General features: G+C 33.9%; 1 protein-coding gene across 40 annotated transcripts in view; it reads left to right on the top strand.

The window, feature by feature from the left end:
- LOC146763228 (transcription factor 4-like) overlaps positions 1-27,439 on the top strand; it is a 111,870-nt gene that overhangs the window by 52,549 nt on the left and 31,882 nt on the right. For 23 of the 40 annotated variants that reach the window (XM_085571395.1, XM_085571391.1, XM_085571382.1 and 20 more), the window contains 5 exons: positions 838-902; positions 12,475-12,592; positions 13,448-13,497; positions 22,425-22,518; positions 24,879-24,979. In XM_085571395.1, the coding sequence (XP_085427521.1) occupies positions 838-902; positions 12,475-12,592; positions 13,448-13,497; positions 22,425-22,518; positions 24,879-24,979 (428 nt within the window). The remainder of the gene's footprint in view (positions 1-837; positions 903-12,474; positions 12,593-13,447; positions 13,498-22,424; positions 22,519-24,878; positions 24,980-27,439) is intronic. The other 17 variants (XM_085571397.1, XM_085571394.1, XM_085571386.1 and 14 more) reach the window with 3 other exon arrangements.

Below are 27,439 nucleotides of genomic sequence, written 5' to 3'. Positions count from 1 at the left end.
GAATTGGGAGAGGGGACGGGAAATGGGAAATGGGAACTGGGAATTGGGAGAGGGAATGGGAATCGGGAACTGGGAACTGGGAACTGGGAACTGGGAATTGGGAACTGGGAATTGGGAATTGGGAACTGGGAACTGGGAATTGGGAATTGGGAACTGGGAACTGGGAACTGGGAATTGGGAACTGGGAATCGGGAACTGGGAACTGGGAATTGGGAACTGGGAACTGGGAACTGGGAATTGGGAATTGGGAACTGGGAATTGGGAACTGGGAACTGGGAATTGGGAATCGGGAACTGGGAACTGGGAACTGGGAACTGGGAATTGGGAACTGGGAATTGGGAATTGGGAACTGGGAACTGGGAATTGGGAATTGGGAACTGGGAACTGGGAACTGGGAATTGGGAACTGGGAATCGGGAACTGGGAACTGGGAATTGGGAACTGGGAACTGGGAACTGGGAATTGGGAATTGGGAACTGGGAATTGGGAACTGGGAACTGGGAACTGGGAACTGGGAACTGGGAACTGGGAACTGGGAACTGGGAATTGGGAAATGGGAACTGGGAATTGGGAACTGGGAATTGGGAACTGGGAATTGGGAATTGGGAATTGGGAACTGGAACTGGGAGAGGGGACGGCAGCGAGCAGGAGCGAGGCCGAAGGCTGGCCCCGCGCTCCCGCCATTCCCAGCGCCCCGCTGAGGCTGACGGCGGCACCTCGGAATTCCATGGGAGAATTCCCGTTTTTCCATCCCGCCTTTCATGAGCTTGGCTCAGCCCCCGTGCCCGTTTTCCCGGAGTTTTATCGGGATTTTCCCTCTTTTTTTTTTTTTCTCCAGGTAAAACGGAACGAGGCTCGTACTCGTCGTATGGCCGAGATTCCAACCTGCAGGGCTGCCACCAGGTGAGCCAAAGCCGGAATTCCGAGCTTTTCCTCGGGAATTCCGAGGAAAATTCCGGGAATTCTCTGCAGGGAAATCAACAGGAAAAAAAAAATTCCCGAGCTGGAATGTCGGGGCAATTCCTTTGAGGAGGTGAACCGCCCAATTCCCAAAAAATCCAAAGGGGAATAAAGCAGAGGGAACATCCAGGGAATGGGGAAATTCCCAAATCCGGGAGAATTTGGGGCGAGGAGGGAAAATTCCGGATCCTGAAGGGGGGGAGTGGAAAAGGAATGGGAATGGGATTGGGGTGCAGAATTGAGCAGGTGAAGGAATATTGGGGTTGAGGTGGAGGAAAACCAGGAATGAGGAGAGGAAAATCAGGAATTAGGAGGAAAATCAGGAATTAGGGGAAGGAAAATCAGGAATTAGGAGGAGGAAAATCAGGAATTAGGAGAGGAAAATCAGGAAATAGGAGAGGAAAATCAGGATTGAGGAGAGGAAAATCAGGAATTAGGAGAGGAAAATCAGGAATTAGGAGAGGAAAACGAGGAATGAGGAGAGGAAAATCAGGATTGAGGAGAGGAAAATCAGGAATTAGGAGGAAAATCAGGAATTAGGAGGAAAATCAGGAATTAGGAGGAGGAAACCCGGGATGGTTTTCTGGGATCCTCCATGCCGGGTGCTCGACCCCAAATTCCAGCTGATCCCCAAAAATTCCCAATTTCCCGGGAATTTCCCCCGATCCACGCCTTGGATTTCATCTTTTATCCCGGTTTTCAGCAGGAAAATCCACCTGGGATTTGGGCTTTGGCCAAATCCCATTTTTTTTCCCCAGGATTTTAAAGCAAAAATTCCCTTGGGAAATTGTTGGGTGGCAAGATTCCCGAAAATTCTGTTTTTCTCCGAGATTATTCCCACCAGCCCTGGAGCTGTGGCCTCATTCCCAAAAAATATTCCCAAAAATATTCCCAAAAATATCCCTAAAAATATCCCTAAAAATATTCCCAAAAATATCCCTAAAAATATTCCCAAAAATTCCCGAGGGTTTTCCGGGACAGGCAGACACGGGTTGGGATTTTGGGAGGATGGAGAAGGAATTTTTGGGAGGATGGAAAAGGAATTTTGGGATGATTTAAGAGGGGAATTTTGGGAGCATGGAGAAGGAATTTTTGGGAGGATTAAGGGGATTTTTGGGAACACGGAGAGGGAATTTTGGGAGGATGGAGAGGGAATTTTGGGATGATTAAGGGAATTTTTGGGAACACAGAGAGGGAATTTTGGGATGATTAAGAGGGGAATTTTGGGAACACAGAGAGGGAATTTTGGGATGATTAAGAGGGGAATTTTGGGAACACGGAGAGGGAATTTTTGGAGAGGATTAAGGGGAATTTTGGGAGCACGGAGAGGGAATTTTGGGATGATTAAGGGGAATTTTTGCGAGCACGGAGAGGGAATTTTTGGGAACACGGAGAGGGAATTTTTGGGGAGGATTAAGGGGATTTTTGGGAGCACAGAGAGCGAATTTTGGGATGATGGAGAGGAGATTTTTGGGAGCACGGAGAGGGAATTTTGGTGAGGATGGAGAGGGAATTTTGGGAGCACGGAGAAGGAATTTTGGGAGCACGGAGAAGGAATTTTGGGGAGGATGGAGAAGGAATTTTGGGGAGGACGGAGAGGGAATTTTGGGGATGGTGGAGAAGGAATTTTTGGTGAGGACGGAGAGGGAATTTTGTGAGGATGGAGAGTGAATTTTGGGATGATTAAGAGGAGATTTTTGGGAGCACGGAGAGGGAATTTTGTGAGGATGGAGAGGGAATTTTTGCGAGGACGGAGAGGGAATTTTGGGGAGCACAGAGAGGGAATTTTGGTGAGGATGGAGAGCAGATTTTTGGGGAGAATTAAGGGGAATTTTGGGAGCACGGAGAGGGAATTTTGGTGAGGACGGAGAGGGAATTTTTGGGGAAGATTAAGGGAATTTTGGGAGCACAGAGAGGGAATTTTGTGAGGATGGAGAGCGAATTTTGGGATGATTAAGGGGAATTTTGGGAGCACGGAGAGGGAATTTTGGGAGCACGGAGAGGGAATTTTGGGATGATTAAGAGGAGATTTTTGGGAGCATGAAGAGGGAATTTTGTGAGGATGGAGAAGGAATTTTGGGGAGAATTAAAGGGAATTTTGGGAGCACGGAGAGGGAATTTTGTGAGGATGGAGAAGGAATTTTGGGGAGAATTAAAGGGAATTTTGGGAGCACAGAGAGGGAATTTTGGGGAGGATGGAGAGGGAATTTTGGGATGATTTAAGAGGGGAATTTTGGGAGGATGGAGAGGGAATTTTGGGGATGATGGAGAGCAGATTTTTGGGGAGAATTAAGGGGAATTTTGGGAGCATGGAGAGGGAATTTTGTGAGGATGGAGAAGGAATTTGGGGACCACAGAGAGGGAATTTTTGGGAGCACGGAGAGGGAATTTTGGGGAAGATTAAGGGAATTTTGGGAGCACGGAAAGGGAATTTTGGGGATGACGGAGAGCGAATTTTGGGATGATTAAGGGGAATTTGGGGAGCACGGAGAGGGAATTTTTGGGACCACGGAGAAGGAATTTTTGCGAGGACGGAGAGGGAATTTTGGGGAGAATTAAGGGAATTTTGGGGAACACGGAGAGGGAATTTTGGGATGATTAAGGGAATTTTGGGAGCACGAAGAGGGAATTTTGGTGAGGATGGAGAGGGAATTTTGGTGAGGATGGAGAAGGAATTTTTGGGGAAGATTAAGGGAATTTTGGGAGCACGGAGAGTGGATTTTTGGGGAGGATTAAGGGAATTTTTGGGAGCACGGAGAGGGAATTTTGGGAGCACGGAGAAGGAATTTTTGGGAGCACGGAGAAGGAATTTTTGGGAGCACGGAGAAGGAATTTTTGCGAGGATGGAGAGGGAATTTTGGGATGATTAAGAGAAGATTTTTGGGAGCACAGAGAGGGAATTTTGGTGAGGATGGAGAGGGAATTTTTGGGGAGGATTAAGGGGATTTTTGGGAGCACGGAGAGGGAATTTTTGGGAGCACGGAGAAGGAATTTTTGCGAGGATGGAGAGGGAATTTTGTGAGGATGGAGAGGGAATTTTTGAGAGCACGGAGAGTGGATTTTTGGGGAGGATTAAGGGGATTTTTGGGAACACGGAGAGGGAATTTTGGGAGGATGGAGAGGGAATTTTGGGGAACACGGAGAGGGAATTTTTGCGAGCACGGAGAGGGAATTTTGGGGAACACGGAGAGGGAATTTTTGGGAGCACGGAGAGGGAATTTTTGGGAGCACGGAGAGGGAATTTTGGGAGCACAGAGAGGGAATTTTTGGGGAGCACGGAGAGGGAATTTTGGGATGATTAAGAGGAGATTTTTGGGAGCACGGAGAGGGAATTTTGGGATGATTAAGAGGAGATTTTTGGGAGCACGGAGAGGGAATTTTGGGATGATTAAGAGGAGATTTTTGGGAGCACGGAGAGGGAATTTTTGGGAGCACGGAGAGGGAATTTTGGGGAGGATTAAGGGAATTTTTGGGAGCACGGAGAGGGAATTTTGGGATGATTAAGGGGAATTTTTGGGAGCACAGAGAGGGAATTTTGGGAGCACGGAGAGGGAATTTTGGTGAGGACGGAGAGCGGATTTTTGGGAATGATTAAGGGAATTTTGGGAGCACAGAGAGGGAATTTTGGGGAGGACGGAGAGGGAATTTTGGGGATGATTAAGAGGAGATTTTTGGGAGCACGGAGAGGGAATTTTGGTGAGGATGGAGAAGGAATTTTTGGGGAGAATTAAGGGGATTTTTGGGAGCATGAAGAGGGAATTTTGGAGAGGATGGAGAAGGAATTTTTGCGAGGACGGAGAGGGAATTTTGTGAGGATGGAGAAGGAATTTTTGGGAGAATTGAGAGGGAATTTTGGGATGATTAAGAGGAGATTTTTGGGAGCACGGAGAGGGAATTTTGGTGAGGACGGAGAGGGAATTTTGGGGATGATTAAGGGGAATTTTGGGAGCACGGAGAGGGAATTTTGGTGAGGACGGAGAGTGGATTTTTGGGGAGGATTAAGGGAATTTTGGGAGCACGGAGAAGGAATTTTTGGGAGCACGGAGAGGGAATTTTGGTGATGACGGAGAGCGAATTTTGGGATGATTAAGAGGAGATTTTTGGGAGCACGGAGAGGGAATTTTGGGATGATTAAGGGGAATTTTGGGAGCATGAAGAGGGAATTTTGGAGAGGATGGAGAAGGAATTTTTGCGAGGACGGAGAGGGAATTTTGGTGAGGACGGAGAGCGGATTTTTGGGGATGATTAAGGGAATTTTGGGAGCACGGAAAGGGAATTTTGGTGAGGACAGAGAGCAGATTTTTGGGGATGATTAAGGGAATTTTGGGAGCACGGAGAGGGAATTTTGGGGAACACGGAGAGGGAATTTTGGGACGATTAAGGGGAATTTTTGGGAGCACGGAGAGGGAATTTGGGCCCAGCCAGCCAGCCGCGCTGCTTGCGCAGGTGCCCAGGCCGGTGCTCAGCGGGTTAAGCCGAGCGGGGCCCAGGCGTAATTAGCCTCTTTAGGGCTCATTTGCATATGAATGGCGCGCTAAGGCTGTCGCGAGGGACGCGCCGATGAGAATTTCGATTAGGGCGAACGCATTCCGCGCTCGGCCGCGGCGCTAATTGCCGCCGCTTGATGAGCGGAGCGGCCGCGCCTCGGAGCGCTTTTCCCGCGGAATTCCCGCGGGTTTGGAGCGCTTTTCCCGCGGAATTCCCGCGGAGTTTGGAGCGCTTTTCCCGCGGAATTCCTGCGGAGTTTGGAGCGCTTTTCCCGCGGAATTCCCGCGGGTTTGGAGCCGCTCCTGGAGCGTTTTTCCCGGGGAATTCCCGCGGAGTTTGGAGCGCTTTTCCCGCGGAATTCCCGCGGAGTTCGGAGCGCTTTTCCCGCGGAGTTCCCGCGGGTTTGGAGCCGCTCCCGGAGCGCTTTTCCCGGGGAATTCCCGCGGAGTTTGGAGCGCTTTTCCCGCGGGTTTGGAGCCGTTCCTGGAGCGTTTTTCCCGCGGAATTCCCGCGGAGTTCCGAGCGCTTTTCCCGGGGAATTCCGAGCGCTTTTCCCAGGAATTCCCGCGGAGTTTGGAGCGCTTTTCCCGGAGAATTCCGAGCGCTTTTCCCAGGAATTCCCGCGGAGTTTGGAGCGCTTTTCCCGGAGAATTCCGAGCGCTTTTCCCAGGAATTCCCGCGGGTTTGGAGCGCTTTTCCCGCGGAATTCCCGCGGGTTTGGAGCGCTTTTCCCGCGGAGTTCCGAGCGCTTTTCCCCGGGAAATTCCCGCGGAGTTTGGAGCGCTTTTCCCGCGGAGTTCCCGCGGGTTTGGAGCGCTTTTCCCGCGGAGTTCCGAGCGCTTTTCCCGCGGAATTCCCGCGGGTTTGGAGCCGCTCCTGGAGCGCTTTTCCCGGGGAATTCCCGCGGAGTTTGGAGCACTTTTCCCGGGGAACTCCGAGCGCTTTTCCCGGGAAATTCCCGCGGAGTTTGGAGCGCTTTTCCCGGGAATTCCGAGCGCTTTTCCCGCAGAATTCCCGCGGGTTTGGAGCCGCTCCCGGGGAATTCCGAGCGCTTTTCCCGGGGAATTCCGAGCGCTTTTCCCGGAGAATTCCGAGCGCTTTTCCCGGGGAATTCCGAGCGCTTTTCCCAGGGAATTCCCGCGGAGCTCCGGAGCGTTTCTCCCTATATGGGACGTATGGAATCCATCCTTCGGCGCGCCGTGCGGATGTATAGCGCAGGGAATTGCCCCGGCAGCGTGTTCCATAGGATGGGACGGACGCGGCGTTCCATACGTTCCATACGTTCCATCCGTTCCATACGTTCCATACGTTCCACACGTTCCATCCGTTCCATACGTTCCATCCGTTCCATCCGTTCCACACATTCCATACGTTCCACACGTTCCATCCGTTCCATCCGTTCCACATGTTCCATACGTTCCATCCGTTCCATCCGTTCCATACATTCCACACGTTCCATACGTTCTGTCCGTTCCATCCGTTCCACACGTTCCATACGTTCCACACGTTCCATCCGTTCCACACGTTCCATACGTTCCACACGTTCCATCCGTTCCATACGTTCAATCCGTTCCACACGTTCCATACGTTCCATACATTCCACACATTCCATACGTTCCCTCCGTTCCATCCGTTCCATCCGTTCCATACGTTCCATCCGTTCCATCCGTTCCATACGTTCCACACGTTCCATACGTTCCATCCGTTCCATACATTCCACACGTTCCACACGTTCCATCCGTTCCATACGTTCCACCCGTTCCATATGTTCCATCCGTTCCATCTGTTCCACACGTTCCATACGTTCCACACGTTCCATACGTTCCACGCGCGCAGTCCATGCAGGAGGGGAGCCTGTGCAGCCATACGTTGGGAATAGGCTCTATGCGTCAAGGCATTCTATACATCACGGCATTCCATGTGTGAATCCAGTCTATACATCACGGCATTCCACCATAGGTTCTATACAGTCACACACTCGATATTCGAATGCATTCTATACGTTAATATGTTGTGTATTAACACATTTGATATTTGAATGCATTCTATACGTTAATATGTCGTGTATAAACACACTCAATATTCGAATGCATTCTATACATTAATATGTGGCATATTAATACATTAGATGCATTCTATACATTAATATGTCGCATATTAACACACTCGATATTTGAATGCATTCTATACATTAATATGTCGCATATTAATACATCAGATGCATTCTATACATTAATATGTCGCATATTAACACACTCGATATTTGAATGCATTCTATACATTAATATGTAGCATATTAATACATTAGATGCATTCTATACATTAATATGTCACATATTAACACACTCGATATTTGAATGCATTCGATACATCCATACATTCTACCTTTTAATACATTCTATATATTAACACATTCTATATCAGTACATCCTATATTTCAGTACGTTCCATGTATCAATACACACATTCTATATATATATACATCCTATATGCCAATACATTCTATATTTCAATACGCTCTACGTATCAATACGTTCCATGTATTTGAACACATTCTATATATTTATATATTCTATATCAATACAACACGTTCTATATATTTATACATCCTATATCAATACATCCTATATTTCAATACGTGCTATGTATCAATACACCGTGTATCTGAACACATTCTATATATTAATACATCCTATATCAATACATTCTATATTTCAATACGTTCCATATATTCGTACCTTATATGCCAATACATTCTATATTGCAATACATTCTATATATTAATACATTGTATGTCAATACATCCTGTATTTGAACACATTCTATATATTTATATATTCTATATCAATACAACACGTTCTATATATTTATACATCTTATATCAATACATTCTATATTTCAATACATTCTATATATGAATACATTGTATGTCAATACATCCTGTATTTGAATACATTCTATATATGAATATATCATACAGGAATACATTCTATATATGAATACATTCTATATCAAGGCATTCCATATTTGAACGCCTTCTATATATTAATATATGATATATCAATACATTCCATATTTGAACGCCTTCTATATATCAATACATTATATATTGATGCATTCTACATTTGAATGCATTCTATACATTAAGATATGAATATATTCTATAGCAATGCACTGCAGATTTGAATGCGCTCTATGTATCAATACATGATATATCTATACATTTCTATCTATCAATACATGATATATCTATACATTTCTATCTATCAAGACATGATATATCTATGCATTCCGTGTTTTAATACATTCTATATGTGAATGCATTGTACATCAACACATTCCACATTTGAATACACTCTATACATTCAAATGGCACGTATTAATACATTCCATATTTGAATACACTCTATACATTAATATGTTGTATATTAATACATTCCACATTTGAATACATTCTATACATTAACATGTCATAAATCCATGCATTCTGTATTCGAGTACATTCTACATATTGATACATTATATGTCAATACATTCTGTATTGGAATTCAATACATTAATATGTATAGAATACATTCTATACATTAACATGTCCCATATTAATACACCCTGTATTTGAATGCATTCCACATATTATGTCATATATGCATATACATTGTATATTTGAATACATTCGGTATATTTATACATTATATATCAATACATTCCATGTTTGAATACACTCTATACATTCAAATGGCACCTATTAATATATTCTATGTTTGAATACATTCTATACATTAATATGTTGCATATTAATACATTCTATATTTGAATACACTCTATACATTAAAATGTTGTATATTAATACATTCCATATTTGAATACACTCTATACATTAATACGTTGTATATTAATACATTCCATATTTGAATACATTCTATACATTAATATGTCGTATATTAACGCATTCCCTGTCAGAGCACGTTCCATAGGAACACCTCGAGCACGCTATACATTAAATGCATTGCACGTGCCATACATGGAGTGGAATGCACTGTGCACGCTGCGGGTTCCATAGGTTTGGCACGTATAGATTGAATCACAAATCTACACATTCTATAGAACACACGAGTTGTTAATGTGCTGTGTTGACTATTCTATAGGGACACAGGCTCTGCATCCTATAGCATGAATGGTGGTTTGAGGACGTGATGTTTGATCCAACGTATAGAATGTATATGTAACACACCCCATAGAAAATCCAAGATACGAAAAAGACAGTCGAGGTGAAGACGTGTATTTTATATAGAATATTTTATATAGAATATTTTATATAGAATATTTTATATAGAATATTTTATATAGAATATATAATGCATTCTATGTACAATGGATTGGTAATATATTCTATATAAAATACAATGTATATGAAATCCATTCTAGAGGAATACATTGTATTTAGTATATAAAGGATAGATATAATATATTCTATATAAAATATATTCTATATGAAATACATTTTATATGAAATACATTCTATATAAAATACATTCTATATGAAATACATTTTATATGAAATACATTCTATATGAAATCCATTCTATATAAAATCCAATATATAAAAATGCAATCTAGAGAAATAAATAATAATTTATATAGAATGTATCACGCATTCTATATAAAATACATTCTATATAAAATCCAATCTATAAAAAATTCAATCTGCAGAAATAAATAATAATTTATATAGAATATATCACACATTCTATATAAAATACATTCTATATAAAATACATTCTATATGGAATACATTTTATATAAAATACATTTTATATAAAATACATTCTATATAAAATACATTCTATATAAAATCCATTCTATATAAAATCCAATATATAAAAATTCAATCTGCAGAAATAAATATTTTATATAGAATATATCACACATTCTATATAAAATCCATTCTATATAAAATCCATTCTATATAAAATCCAATATATAAAAATTCAATCTGGAGAAATAAATAATGTTTTATATAGAATATATCACACATTCTATATATAATACACTCTATATAAAATACATTCTATATATAATACATTCTATATAAAATACATTTTATATAAAATACATTTTATATATAATACATTCTATATATAATACATTCTATATAAAATACATTCTATATATAACATATTCTATATAAAATCCATTCTATATAAAATACATTTTATATAAAATACATTCTATACAAAATCCATTCTATAGAAAATCCAATGTATAAAAATCCATTCTAGGGAGAGAAATCATATTTAATATATGATATCAAATACATATAAAATACATCCTATAGAAAACGAAGCGTGTATAAAATCGGGATTTGGGATTTGGGATTTTTTTGGGATTTTTTGGGATTTTTTTGGGATATTTTTGGGATTTTTTTGGGATATTTTTGGGATGTTTTTGGGATGTTTTTGGGATGTTTTTGGGATTTTTTTGGGATTTTTTTTGGATATTTTTGGGATATTTTTGGGATATTTTGGGGATATTTTTGGGATGTTTTTGGGATGTTTTTGGGATATTTTTGGGATGTTTTTGGGATGTTTTTGGGATGTTTTTGGGATGTTTTTGGGATATTTTGGGATATTTTTGGGATGTTTTTGGGATATTTTTGGGATATTTTGGGGATGTTTTTGGGATGTTTTTGGGATATTTTGGGATATTTTTGGGATGTTTTTGGGATATTTTTGGGATATTTTGGGGATATTTTGGGGATATTTTTGGGGATATTTTGGGGATATTTTGGGGATATTTTTGGGATGTTTTTGGGATATTTTGGGATATTTTTGGGATATTTTTGGGATTTTTTTGGGATATTTTTGGGATGTTTTTGGGATGTTTTTGGGATGTTTTTGGGATATTTTTGGGATGTTTTTGGGATTTTTTTGGGATATTTTTGGGATGTTTTTGGGATGTTTTTGGGATGTTTTTGGGATATTTTTGGGATGTTTTTGGGATTTTTTTGGGATATTTTTGGGATGTTTTTGGGATGTTTTTGGGATATTTTTGGGATATTTTTGGGATGTTTTTGGGATTTTTTTGGGATATTTTTGGGATATTTTTGGGATATTTTTGGGATGTTTTTGGGATATTTTGGGGATATTTTGGGGATATTTTTGGGATATTTTGGGATATTTTTGGGATATTTTTGGGATATTTTTGGGATGTTTTTGGGATTTTTTTGGGATTTTTTTGGGATGGTTTTGGGATGTTTTTGGGATGTTTTTGGGATATTTTGGGGATATTTTGGGGATGTTTTTGGGGATGTTTTTGGGATATTTTTGGGATGTTTTTGGGGATATTTTCGGGATATTTTGGGGATATTTTGGGGATGTTTTGGGGATGTTTTTGGGATGTTTTTGGGATGTTTTTTGGGATATTTTGAGATATTTTTGGGATATTTTTGGGATTTTTTTGGGATATTTTGGGGATATTTTGGGATTTTTTTGGGATATTTTGGGGATGTTTTTGGGATAATTTTGGGATGTTTTTGGGATATTTTTGGGATTTTTTGGGGATATTTTGGGGATATTTTGGGGATATTTTGGGGATATTTTGGGATATTTTGGGGATGTTTTTGGGATGTTTTTGGGATATTTTTGGGATATTTTTGGGATATTTTTGGGATATTTTTGGGATATTTTTGGGATGTTTTTGGGATATTTTCGGGATGTTTTTGGGGATATTTTGGGGATATTTTTGGGATATTTTGGGATATTTTTGGGATTTTTTTGGGATGTTTTTGGGATATTTTTGGGATTTTTTTGGGATATTTTGGGGATGTTTTTGGGGATGTTTTTGGGGATGTTTTTGGGATTTTTTGGGATTTTTTTGGGATTTTTTTTGATTTTTTTGGGATATTTTTGGGATATTTTTGGGATTTTTTCGGGATATTTTCGGGATATTTTCGGGATGTTTTTGGGATGTTTTTGGGATGTTTTTGGGATGTTTTTGGGATCTCATTCCCGGTTTTTCCCATTCCCAGCAGCCCCTGCTGGGCTCCGAGCTGGATCTGGCTCCGGGGGCTCTGTCCCCCAGCAAGGGCAGCTCCCAGTTCTACCAGTATGGGACCCGCCGGAGAGGCCTGCACGGCTCCTCTGTGGGTGAGTATCCCAAAAATTCCCAAAATTCCCAAAATTCCCAAAATTCCTGAATGGCAAAATATCCAAAAATCCCGAAAAAAAACGGAAAAAATGCACAAAAATGAACAAAAATGCTCAAAAATTGTAAATATTCCGGTGATTGCACGGCTCCTCTGTGGGTGAGTATCCCAAAAATTCCCAAATTTCCTAAATTCCCGAAATTCACGGAATTCCTGAATGGCAAAATATCCAAAAATCCCGAAAAAAAAGGGAAAAATACACAAAAATACACAAAAATCCCCAAAAATCCGAAAAATGCCCAAAATCCCCCAGAAGCCTCAAATCCTCAAAATCCCAAAATTGCCCAAAAAAATACAAAATCCCCAAAATCCCAAAATCCCCAAAAATCCCAAAACACTCCCAAAAAAACCAAAAATTCCCAAAAACCCCCAAAATCCTCAAATCCCAAAAATCCCCAAAAATACAAAATCCCCAAAAAATCCCAAAATCCCCAAAAATCCCAAAACACTCCCAAAAAAACCAAAAATTCCCAAAAAACCCCAAAATCCCCAAAAATCCCAAATATCCCCAAAAATACAAAATCCCCAAAATCCCAAAATCCCCAAAAATCCCAAAAATACAAAATCCCCAAAAATCCCCAAAAATCCCCAAAATCCCCAAAAATCCCCAAAAATCCCCAAAAAACCCCAAAATCCCCAAAAACGCAAAAATCCCCAAAAATCTCCAAAAATCCCCAAAAATTCCCAAAATCCCCAAAAATCCCCCAAAAATCCCAAAATCCCCAAAATCCCCAAAAAATCCCCAAAAATCCCCAAAAAACCCCAAAATCCCCAAAATTTTTTCCTTTTTTTGCAGAAGTTCAGAGCAAGAAAGTGCGGAAGGTGCCCCCGGGGCTGCCGTCCTCCGTAAGAAATTTGGGAATTTTGGGTCATTTTGGGCAATTTTGGGGATTTTTTGGGAATTTTGGGGATTTTTGGGGATTTTGGGAATTTTTGGGGTTTAATTTTTGGGGTTTTTTGGGGTTTTTTGGGGTTTTTTGGGGGTTTTTTTGGGGATTTTGGGGTTTGGGGGGAATGGATGGATGCGGCCTAATTTGCATAGAACATTAATATTAATAAGCTTCATTTGCATAGCACGTGGCTACGTACAGCACCTCATTTGCATATCAACCTGCTATTGATACGATCTCATTTGCATATCGTTCTGATGTCGATACAGCCTCATTTGCATATCACTCTGATATTGACACTGCTTCATTTGCATATCGTTCTGCTATCGATTCGGCCTCATTTGCATATCACTCCGGTATTGATCTGGTCTCATTTGCATATCACTCTGGCATCAGTGTGATCTCATTTGCATAACACTCAATTGATCAAGACTCATTTGCATAGCACCCAGATATCAACACAATCTCATTTGCATATCGTTTTATTGATCCAGCCACATTTGCATATTGCTCAGCTATTGATGCGGTTTCATTTGCATATTGTTCTGATATAATAGGTCTTCATTTGCATATAATTCTGAGAGTGATACCAACTAATTTGCATATGTTTGAGTATTGATAGTCTCATTTGCATACCATTCTGATATCGATCATCATTTGCATATCATTTTGGTATTGATACAAATGAATTTGCATATATTCTAGCATGGATGAAATCTCATTTGCATATCGTTTAATTGATATGGTCTCATTTGCATACACTCAGCTATTGATAAAGCCTCATTTGCGTATCATTTTATTGATAGATCCTCATTTGCATATCACAAAGCAATTGATACTGTCTCATTTGCATATAATCCCATTGATAGCACTTAATTTGCATATCACTCAGATATTGCGTCTCATTTGCATATAATTCCGCTATCGACGCCACATCATTTACATATTCTGATATTGATCCAGCCTCATTTGCATATCACTCTGATATTGATGCAGTCTCATTTGCATATCGTCCTGATATCGCTAGATCCTCATTTGCATATCATTCTGATAGTGATACAAACTAATTTGCATATGTTCTAGTATTGATGCAGTCTCATTTGCATATCATCCCGGTATTGACTGCTCCTCATTTGCATATCTCTGTTATTGATCCCGCCTCATTTGCATAGCTCGGTGATATCGCTCCTGCCTCATTTGCATGTCGCCCTGCCTCATTTGCATATCACCCCGCTGGCCTTTTGGCCCCGCCTCCACTCATTGAGCGCTCATGAATATTCATAAGCCCCAGGGAAAATTGGAATTTTGGGATGGAAAAATTCGGGAATTTTTTTTGGGGTGAAAACCCCAAAATTTGGGAATTTTTGGGGTTAAAAACCCCCAAAATTCGGGAATTTTTGGGGTTAAAAACCCCAAAATTCGGGAATTTTTCGGTCGCGAAAATCCCGGATTTTTTTTGGGGTGAAAAACCCAAATTTTGGGAATTTTTTGGGATGCCAAAAATTCCCATTTTTTTTTTTTTTTTTTTTCCCGCGGAAGAATTCGGAGAATCACCAGAAGGGCTCATTTGCATTTTTAATTATGTAAAGGAGCAGCTGCATACATTTGCATATTAATGAGTTGCAGCTGAAATCATGCATGCCTAATTAGCGCCACAGCCAAAAATTCCCGGGAAATATTCCCGAAAAATTTGGGATCCCCAAAAAAGTTTTGGGATTTTTTTGGGGGGGATTTAATTCCCAAATTTTGGGATTTTTGGGGGGAATTTTTTGGGATTTTTTGGGGGATTTTTGGGGTTTTTTTGGGATTTAATTCCCAATTTTTGGGATTTTTTTGGGGGAATTTTTGGGGTTTTTTTGGGCTTTAATTCCCAATTTTTGGGGAATTTTTAGGGAATTTTTTGGGATTTTTTGGGGGAATTTTTAGGGAATTTTTGGGATTTTTTTGGGGAATTTTAAGGGAATTTTGGGGATTTTTTTGGGGGAATTTTTGGGGTTTTTTTGGGATTTATTTCCCAACTTTTGGGATTTTTTGGGGGAATTTTTGGGGATTTTTTTGGGATTTAATTCCCAATTTTGGGGATTTTTTTGGGGGAATTTTTGGGATTTTTTGGAGATTTTTTGGGATTTAATTCCGATTTTTTGGGGGAATTTTGGGGGAATTTTTGGGTTTTTTTGGGATTTAATTCCCAACTTTTGGGATTTTTTGGGGGAATTTTTGGGGATTTTTTTGGGATTTAATTCCCAATTTTTGGGATTTTTTTGGGGGAATTTTTTGGGAATTTTTAGGGAATTTTTGGGGATTTTTTGGGATTTAATTCCCAATTTTTGGGATTTTTTGGGGGATTTTTTGGGATTTTTTGGGCTTTAATTCCCAATTTTTGGGATTTTTTTGGGGGAATTTTTAGGGAATTTTTGGGATTTTTTTGGGGAATTTTAAGGGAATTTTGGGGATTTTTTGGGGGGAATTTTTAGGGAATTTTTGGGGATTTTTTGGGATTTAATTCCCAATTTTGGGGAATTTTTGGGGGAATTTTTGGGGAATTTTTGGGGATTTTTTGGGGGAATTTTTGGGGATTTTTTGGGATTTAATTCCCAATTTTTAGGATTTTTTGGGGGAATTTTTAGGGAATTTTTGGGAATTTTTTTGGAAATTTTAAGGGAATTTTTGGGATTTTTTTGGGGATTTTTCGGGATTTTTTGGGGGATTTTTTGGGATTTTTTTTTTATTTTTTGGGGGGAATTTTTGGGGCTTTTTTGGGAAGATTTTGGGTCAATTTTTGGGGTTAAAATCTGATTTTTTGGGGCTTTTTTTGGGTTATTTTGGGTCAATTTTTGGGGTTAAAATCTGAATTTTTGGGGCTTTTTTTGGGTTATTTTGGGTCAATTTTTGGGGTTAAAATCTGAATTTTTGGGGCTTTTTTTTGGCTTTTTTTGGGGTTAAAATCTGAATTTTTGGGCTATTTTGAGTCAATTTTTGGCTTAAAAAATTGAATTTTTGGGGTCAATTTTTGGGGTTAAAATCTGATTTTTGGGGCATTTTTGGGGCGATTTTTGAAGTTAAAATTTGAATTTTTGGGTTTTTTTGGTCAATTTTTGGGGGGTTTTTGGGTGAATTTTTGGGGTTAAAAATCTGATTTTTTTGGGCTATTTTGGGGCATTTTTTGGGTTAAAAAATTGAATTTTTGGGGCTTTTTTGGGTTATTTTGGGTCAATTTTAGGGTTAAAAAATTGAATTTTTGGGGGTTTTTTGGGTCAATTTTTGGGTTAAAAATTTGAATTTTTGGGGCTTTTTTGGGGTTTTTTTGGGTCAATTTTTGGGTTAAAAAATTGAATTTTTGGGGCTTTTTTTAGGTTATTTTGGGTCAATTTTAGGGATAAAAATTTGAATTTTTGGGGCTTTTTTTAGGTTATTTTGGGTCAATTTTAGGGATAAAAATTTGAATTTTTGGGGTTTTTTTGGGTCAATTTTAGGGATAAAAATTTGAATTTTTGGGGGTTTTTTGGGTCAATTTTTGGGGTTAAAATCTGAATTTTTGGGCATTTTTTGGGTGAATTTTTGGGTTATTTTGGGTCAATTTTTGGGTTAAAAAATTGAATTTTTGGGGATTTTTGGAGGAAAAAGGCGCGGGCGCCACCTGCAGGAAATAAAGAAAAATAAAAATATCAAAGATTTAAATTAATTAATATTTAAATATCGATAGAGAATTGAGGAAATAAATGGAATTAATGGGAAGAAAATGAATTTATTTCATGGATTAAATGGATTAAATCAATTAAATATATTAAATCAATTAAATATATTAAATCAATTAAATGTATTAAATCAATTAAACGTATTAAATAAAATAAATGTAATCTATTAAAGTCAATATATTAAATTAATTAATTGCATTAAATATATTAAATCAATTAAATATATTAAATCAATTAAACGTATTAAATAAAATAAATGTAATCTATTAAAGTCAATATATTAAATTAATTAATTGCATTAAATATATTAAATATATTAAATATATTAAATTAATTAAATACATTAAATTAATTAAATACATTAATTAAATACATTAAGTAAATGAAAGACATGAAAAAATATTAAATAAATTAAATAGATGAAATAAATTGAAATTAATTAAATATATTAAAAATGGTAAAGGATTAAGTTTATTAAATACATGAAATAAATTATGAAAATTAAATATATGAAAGAAATATATTAAATCAATTAAATATGTGAATTAAATTAAATATATTAAATCAATTAATTACATTAAATATATTAAAATGAATAGATGAAATCAATTAAATATATTAAATAAATTAAAAAAATTAAATCTATTACGTGAATAAAGTAATTAAATATATTAAATACATTAAATTATTAAATCCGTTCAATAGATTTAAAATATTAATTAAATGAAATATATTGAATTAAATATATTAAATAAATTAACAATATTAAAAATTAATTAAATATATTAAATAAAAGAGAGAAATTAAATATATGAAGTAAATTAATATCAATAAAATGAATACATTAAGTAAATTTAAAATATTAAATAATATATTAAATATATTAACTAAAAGAAATATGTTAAATAGATTAAATAATACAAATAAATTAAAGAAATATATAAAATATCTTAAATTAAATAAATGTATTAATTCTATTAAATAAATGAAATATCCTGAATATATTAAATAAATTAAATAGAATAAATAAATAAATTAAATAGATTAAATAAATATATTAAATATATGAAATAAACACATGAAATATATTAAGGAAATGAAATATATCAAATAATAAAATAGATTAAATGAATTAAATGCCCTAAATAAATTAAATATATTAAATAAATTACTTTAAATGAATATATTAGATAAATAAAATGAATGTGTTAATTGAAAGAAAGAATAAATCAAATAAATGAAATAAAAATTAAATAAATAAAATTAATTAAAAATTAAATAAATTAAATACATTAGATAAATTAAATAAATACATTAAATATATTAAATAAATTAAATATATCAAATAATAAAATAAATTAATCGCATAAAATATATTAAATAAATTACTTTAAATAAATATATTAATTAAATTAAATAAATATATTAAATTAATTAAATAAATTAAATATATAAATTAAATATACCAAATAATCAATAAAATTAAATAAATTAAATATATTAAATAAATTGAATAATTAAATATATTAAATCAATTAAATCTATTAAAGAAATTCCTTTAAATAAACGTATTAAATTAATTAAAAAAATATAATAAATAAATTAAATAAATTAAATATATTAAATAAATTAAATATATTTGTTATATTCAGTATATGAAATAAATTAAACACTTTAAATCTATTAAATAAATGCAATTAATTGAAATATATTTTTAATAATATTAGAAACCAATAAAATAAAATAATTAATAAATATGAAATATTAATACGTTGAAATGTACAAAAATATAATAAATAATAAATATTAATAAATACCTATGAAATAAACGAAATTATTAATTATAAAATAAATTTAATTAGAATTAATTTGCTTTTTTATCGCAATATTCCAATTAAATCGAATTCAAATTGCATTTATTAAATAAATATTAATTAATAATTATTTATAATTCATAATTAATTCAATTAAATATATTTATAATTAGATTTATTTTCCGCTATAAAATATAGACGAATAATTAATTAATTTTATATGAAATTGATATTACATAATAGCAAAATAATACTATTAATAATTTATTAAACAAATAAATTAAATATCGATTCAGTATATTAATTAATTCTATTAAATAGATTTAATGCGATTAATCAATACTAGATCGATTTATTCGATTAAATAGATGGATAATTAGTAATAAATCGATTTATTCGATTAAATATATAGATAATAATTAATAAATCGTTTTATTCTATTAAATATATAGATTATAATACTAATAAATTGATTTATTTGATTAAATAGATTCATAATAATTAATAAATTGATTGATTAAATAGATTGATTGTAATTAATGATAAATCGATTTAGTCGATTAAATATATGGAATATAATTAATCAATATCAAATGCATTTAATAGAATTAATTAATATTTAAGGCATGAATTATATTTAATCAATTTAATTAATATTTAATCATTGTATTCTATTAAATAAATTGAATATAATTAATAATAAATCGATTTATTCGATTAAATATATTGAATATTATTAATATGTTATATATTAATTTTATTAAATATATTTTTATAATTAATCAATATTAAATACATTTATTAGATTTAATCAATATTTAATAGATTTATTATAATAAATATAATTAATAGAATTGATAATTAATCAATCAATTCTAATAAATATATTTCTTATAGGTAATTAATAATAAATCAATATATTAGGCAAAGTATATTGATAAAAATTAATATTAAATATAATTAATCGATTTAATATTTAAGGCATTAATTAGATTTAATATATTCAATCAATTTAATTAATATTTAATCGATTTATTCTATTCAAAATATTTAATATATCTAATCAATATTAAATATTGATTAAGTATCAATTATTTGATAGGAATAAATTAATTAATTAATTGAATTTAAATTAATGAGTGAGAAATCCCAATAATGAATCAATTGAAATAATCTGAATATATTGAATATTAATTAGGATTGGTATTAAATATTGATTAAATATCGGTAATTGAAATTTTTATTTATCAATAGGAATTAATTGATTAGTTAATTGAAATTAATTAAATATTAATGGTTATTAAATCCTGATATAATTTTGATTATATATAGATTGTAATTAATTCTTAAATATTGATTAAATATCGATTAAGTAGCGATAATTAGAATTTTATTAATAGGAATTAATTCATTAATTCAATTGATTTATTAAATATTAATGGTTATTAAATCCCGATAATAAAACAATTTATTTACGTATTTGCCTATTAGTATTCGAATTTATTCTAATTATTGATTAAATATTGATTAATTATCAATAATTTGATTTCCCATTTATTGATAGGAATTAATTAATTAATGGCATTTAATTTTAATTAAATTAATTTAAATAAACACCGGGGATATTAATTCTAAGGATATAATTATTATTAAATAATTCTTAATAAGTTAATAAAGAATAATTTATTAATTAATAATTCTATTTAGCTATAATAAATATGTCAATATATAATTAGTGATCACTAATTATAAATACAGTAATTATAAATTAATATTATTAATTAATTAATTATTAAAATTTGGGATTTTCCGGGCTAAAAATTCAGACTTTTTGGGGGGTAAAATTCAAAATTTTTTGCTATAAAATTCGGATTTTTTGGGTAAAAATTTGGGAATTTTTGGGTAAAAATTTGGGATTTTTTGGGGGATAAAATTGGGAATTTTTTGGCTCAAATTTCCGGTTTTTTGGGGTAAAAATTCACATTTTTTGGGGATAAAATTGGGGTTTTTTGGGGAAAAATTCCGTTTTTTTGGGAATTTTTTGGGGAATAAAATTGGGAATTTTTGGGCTCAAAATTCAGATTTTTTTTCCGGAAAAAAATTCACATTTTTTTGGATAAAAATTCACATTTTTTTGGATAAAAATTCAGATTTTTTGGGGATAAAATTTGGGATTTTTTCGGAATAAATTTGAGAATTTTTGGGCTCAAAATTCAGATTTTTTTTTGAGGATAAAAATTCCGATTTTTTGGAGATAAATTTTGGAATTTTTAGGGAATTTTTTGGGGGAAAAATTTGGGAAATTTTGGGTAAAAATTCCGATTTTTTGGGGGGCTCAAAATTTCGATTTTTTTTCGGATAAAATTCGGATTTTTTGGGGTAAAAATTCGGATTTTTTGGGATAAAATTGGGAATTTTGGGGGAATAAAATTGGGAATTTTTGGGCTCAAAATTCAGATTTTTTTGTCACTAAAAATTCAGATTTTTTGCACTAAAAATTCAGAATTTTTGGGATAAAATTCGGAATTTTTGGGGAATAATTTCGTGAATTTTTTAAAATAAATTCGGGATTTTTTTTGGGGCCAAAAATTCAATTTTTTTGGGATAAAAATTCAATTTTTTTGGGATAAAAATTTCTATTTTTGGGGATAATTTGGAAAGTTTTTTGGGGATAAATCTGGGATTTTTTTGGGATTTTATTCATAAATTTGGTCTTTTTTTGGGCTCAAAATTCAGATTTTTTAGGGTAAAAATTGGGATTTTTTAGGGTGAAAATTGGGATTTTTTTTCGGGATAAATTTGGGAATTTTTGGGCTCAAAATTCAGATTTTTTTTTTTTTTTTTGGAGTAAAAATTCAGATTTTTTTTTTTAGGATAAAATTCGGATATTTTGGGAATAATTTTGGGATTTTTTTAGGATAAAATTTGAAAATTTTTGGGGATAAAAGTTGGGATTTTTTTGTGCTCAAAATTCCGATTTTTTTTGGGTAAAAATTCCGATTTTTTGGGTAAAAATTCTGATTTTTTTGGGATAAATTTGGGAATTTTTAGGGGGATAAATGTGGGAAATATTTTGGGCTAAAAATTCAGATTTTTTGGGCTAAAAAATCACGATTTTTTTGGGGTAAAATTCATGATTTTTTGGGGCGAATAAATCAGATTTTTTTGGGTTAAAATCCACTTTTTTTTGAATAAAAATTCACATTTTTTGGGTAAAAAATCACATTTTTAAGCTCAAAATTTCGATTTTTTTAGCTATAAAAACGGGATTTTTTGCGATTAATGTCGGGATTTTTTGGGGAATGATTTTTTTATAAATTTGGGATTTTTTTTTGGGGGAAAATTTACCAATTTTGGGTTTTTTTTTTGCTCAGGTTTACGCCCCGTCCGCTTCCACGGCCGAATTCAACCGCGACTCACCCGGATTTTCAGCCAAGGGCGCTTTCCCCTCTTCCTTCTTCATGCAAGGTAAAAAATTCCCAAAATTTCCCCAAAAATTCCCAAAAAAAAAATTGGAATTTCACCCCCCAAAAAAAATCCCAATTTTTTCCCCCAAAAAATCGCGAGTTTGGGGTCGAAAATCCGCAAAAAATCGAATTTTTTGCATTAATTTTCGTGAGAAAAATCGAATTTTTTGGTGGAATTTTTGGTGAAAATTTGGGATTAAAATTCCCCAAAAAAATTCTAAATTATTTGGGTTGGATTCCCCAAAAAATCGAAATTTTGGGATAAAAAAAAAATCTAAATTTTGCCACCAAATTTTTGCGAAAATTCAAATTTTTTTTTTTTTTGATTAAAAATTCCCAAATTTTGGGTCAAAAATCCTCCCAAAAAAATTCGGAATTTTGGGAGGAAAATTCCCCCAAAAAAAAAAATCCAAATTTTAAACCGAATTTCTGAAAAATGCAAATTTTTGAATTAAAAATCCCCAAAAATTCCCGAATTTTTTTGAGCTAAAATTCCCCAATTTTTGGGCCAAAATTGCCAAGAAAATCCAAATTTTGGGACAAAAATTTCCCGAAAATTGGGAATTTTAGGATTAAAAATCCTAAAAAAATTTAATTTTTTGGAGCAAAAATCCCCCAAAATTCCCAAATTTTGGGACCATAACTTCCTCAAAAAAATCCAAATTTTGGGTAAAAAAATCCCCCAAAATTCCCAAATTTTTTTGTCAAAATTTCCCAAAAAATTCCAAATTTTGAGATCAATTTTCTGTAAAAAATTGGAATTTTTGGCAATAAAATTCCTGAAAAAAATCCAAATTTTGGGTCAAAAATCCTCAAAAATTCCCAAATTTTTGGGTCAAAAATTCCCAAAAAATTCCGAATTTGGGGACCAAAATTTCTCCAAAAATTCCCAAAATTTGGGTCAAAATTCCTGAAAAAAATCCAAATTTTGGGTAAAAAAATCCCCCAAAATTCCCAAATTTTTTTGAGCAAAAATTCCCAAATTTTGGGACCAAAATCCTCAAAAAATCCCAAATTTCTGGATAAAAAAAATCCAAAAAAATTCCAAATTTTGGGACCAATTTTCCTTAAAAAAATCGAAATTTTGGCTCCAAAATTCCTGATAAAATCCAAATTTTGGGTAAAAAATCCCCAAAATTCTCAAATTTTTGGGCTCAAAAATTCCCAAAAAATTCAAAATTTTGGGACCAATTTTCCTAAAAAAAAATCGAAATTTTGGCACCAAAAATTCCTGAAAAAATCCAAATTTTGGGTAAAAAATCCCCAAAAATTCCCAGATTTTGGGACAAAAATTCCCAAAAAGTTCCAAATTTTGGGACCAATTTTCTGTAAAAAATTGAAATATTTGGCAATAAAATTAGTGAAAAATTACGAATTTTGGGTTAAAAAATCCCCAAAATTCCCAAATTTTGGGATCAAAAATCCAAGAAAATTCTCAAATTTTGGGCAAAAAATTTCCCAAAAATTCCCAAATTTTGGGACCAATTTTCCTTAAAAAAATCAAAATTTTGGCACAAAAATTCCTTAAAAATTTTGAATTTTCGATCAAAATTTTGGTTAAAAAAATCCAAATTTTGGGTTTAAAAAATCCCCCAAAATTCCCAAATTTTGCCACAGAAATTCCCAAATTTTGAGCCCAAAATTCCACAAATTCACCAAATTTTTGTGTCAAAAAAAATCCCAAAAAATTCCAAATTTTGGGACCGATTTTCTTCAAAAAATTGAATTTTCAGCACCGAAATTCTTTAAAAAATCCAAATTTTGGGTAAAAAATCCCCAAAAATTCCCAAATTTTGGGTTAAAAAAATCCCAAAAATTCCCAAATTTTGGGACAAAAATTCCCAAATTTTGGGACCAATTTTCTGTAAAAAATTGAAATTTTTGGCAATAAAATTAGTGAACAATTCCATATTTTGGGTAAAAAATCCTCAAAAATTCCCAAATTTTTGGCTCAAAATTCCACAAATTTTTGATCCCACAAATCCCCCAAAAAAAGTCCAAATTTTGGGACCAAAATTCCCAAAATTCGGGACCAATTTTCCTAAAAAAAAAATTGGAAATTTTGGCACAAAAATCCCTTAAAAATCTTGAATTTTCGCTCTAATTTCGTTGGGAAAAAAATCCGAATTTTGGGTTAAAAAATCCCCATTTTACCACTAAAAATTCCCAAATTTTGTGGTGAAAATTCCCAAAAAAATTCTGAATTTTACACTAAAAATTCGATTTTTTTCCCATAAAAACCCTTATAAAAAAGCCGTTTTTTCACCAAAATTCCTGATTTTTTCGCCAAAAAATTCCCCATTTTTTTGTTTTTCGGGAATTCCGGGTGAAAATTCCCAAATTTTTTGGTTTCTTTTCCAGATGGAGGCGATCCCTGGAGTGGCCAAGCGGGATTTTCGGGAATGTTGGGGAATTCTTCCCATTCCAGCAGCTACTGCAGCCTCCACCCCCACGAGCGCCTGGTGAGAATTCCCAAAAAAAAAAATCCCAAAAAAATCATTCCCGAAATTTTCCCAAAATCCCCAAAACTTTCCCCAAAAAAATTCCCCCCAAAAATCCCATTTTTTCCTCAAAAAATCTGAGTTTTTTCGCTTTTTTTTCGCATTTTTTTTGCATTTTTTCGCGCATTTTATTCCCGTTTTTTCCCCAAAAAATATTCCCAAAAAATATTCCCAAAATTCTCCAAAAAAATTCCCAAAAATTCCCATTTTTTTTCACAAAAAATCCCATTTTTTCCCATTTTTTTTCCCTTTTTTTCCCATTTTTTCCCCCATTTTTTCCCCAAGTTTCCCCAAAATTTCCTAAAAAATTCCCCAAAAAATCCAATTAAAAAAAAAATCAAATTTTTTTCCCATTTTTCCAAGTTTTACTCACATTTTTTCCCATTTTATTCCCATTTTTTACCCAATTTTTCCCCAAAAAACTCCCAAAATTTTCCCCAAAAATTCCCATTTTTTTCCCCCAAAAAATCCCATTTTTCCCCATATTTCCCCCATTTTATTCCCATTTTTTTTCCCCAAAAAATTCCCAAAATTCCCCAAATATTCCCAGAAATTTCCCCAAAAATTTCCCCCCAAAATTCCCTTTTTTTTCCTAAAAAACCCCCACTTTTTCCTAATAAAATCCAATTTTTTAGCATTTTTGGCGCATTTTTTGTGCATTTTATTCCAATTTTTTCCCAAAAATTCCATCCAAAAAATTCCCAAAAATTCCCCAACGTTTCCCCAAAATTTTGCCAAAAATTCCTCAAAAAATCCAATTTTTTCTTAAAAAAAATCCAATTTTTTCCCATTTCATCCCCATTTTATTCCCATTTATTCGCAATTTTATTCCCATTTTTTACCCAATTTTTCCCCCAAAATTTTGTAGAATTCCCTAAAATTTCCCCAAAAAATCTATTTTTTTTCCTTAAAAAAATCCAATTTTTTCCCATTTTTTCCCTATTTTATTCCAAATTTTATTCTGATTTTTTCCCCAAAGTTCCCAAAAATATCCCCAAAAAAATTCCCAAAAAAATTCCCAAAAAATTTCTCCAAAAAATCCAATTTTTTCCTAAAAACCCCGTTTTTTTCACATTTTTATCCCTTTTATTCCCATTTTTCTCCTATTTTCCCCCATTTTTCCCCCATTTTTCCCCCAATTTTATTCCAAATTTTTCCCCAAATTATTCCCAAAAAATCCCATTATTTTCCTCATTTTTCCCCCAATTTTCCCCCAATTTTCCTCAAATTTTTTACCCAATTTTCCCCAATTTTTTCCCAATTTTTTCCCCAATTTTCCCCAAATTTTTCCCAATTTTTCCCAATTTTTTGCCCATTTTCCCCCAAATTTTCCCCCAATTTTCCCCCAATTTTCCCCAATGTTTCCTTCAAAAATTCAAATTTTTCCCCAATTTTTCCTTCAAAAATTCAAATTTTTTGCCCATTTTTTTTCTCAATTTCCCCCCAATTTCCCCCAAAATTTCCCCCAATTTTTTTCTAATTTTCCCAATTTTTTGTCATTTTTTGCCCCTTTTTTCCCCATTTTTATTCCCATTTTTTTCCCAATTTCCCCCATTTTTTCCCATTTTTTTGTCATTTTTCACCCAATATTTTCCAATTTTCCCCAAATTTTTCCCATTTTTTCCCCAATTTTCCCCATTTTTTCCCACCAATTTTTTCCCTTTTTGTCATTTTTTCCCCAATTTCTTTCCCATTTTTTCCAAATTTTTGTCATTTTTTCTTCAATTTTTTCCCCATTTTTTGTCATTTTTTGCCCATTTTTTCCCAACTTTCCCCCATTTTTTCCCCTTTTTTTTGTCTTTTTTTCCCCATTTTTTGCCCAATTTTTTTCCATTTTCCCCCCAAATTTCCCCCAATTTTCCCCCTTTTTTTCTCCACTTTTTTCCCCATTTTCCCCCAAATTTTCCCCAATTTTTCCTTCAAAAATTCGAATTTTTGCCTCATTTTTCCCCCTTTTTTGTCATTTTTTGCTCAATTTTCCCCCAAATTTCCCCAATTTCCCCCCATTTTTTTCTCAATTTTCCTCCATTTTTTTTCCCCCATTTTTCCCCCAATTTTCCCCATTTTTTCCCATTTTTCTCCAATTTTTCCCCATTTTTTTCTCAATTTTCCCCATTTTTTCCCATTTTTCCCTTCAAAAATTCAATTTTTCTCCAATTTTCCCCCATTTTCCCAATTTTTTTCCCCATTTTCCCCCAAATTTTCCCCAATTTTTCCTTCAAAAATTCGAATTTTTGCCTCATTTTTCCCCCTTTTTCCCCCCATTTTTGTCATTTTTTGCTCAATTTTTCCCCAATTTTTCCCCATTTTTTTCTCAATTTTCCTCCATTTTTTTCCCCCATTTTTTCCCCAATTTTCCCCATTTTTCCCCATTTTTCCCTCCAAAAATTCAATTTTCCCCCCAATTTTCCGCCATTTTGT

Source organism: Lonchura striata, chromosome W (genome assembly GCF_050655825.1).
Source record: "Lonchura striata isolate lonStrDom1 chromosome W, ASM5065582v1, whole genome shotgun sequence".
Lineage (NCBI taxonomy): Eukaryota > Metazoa > Chordata > Aves > Passeriformes > Estrildidae > Lonchura > Lonchura striata.
Note: the sequence above shows the minus strand (reverse complement) of the source record. Positions and strands in the feature narration are given on the sequence as shown.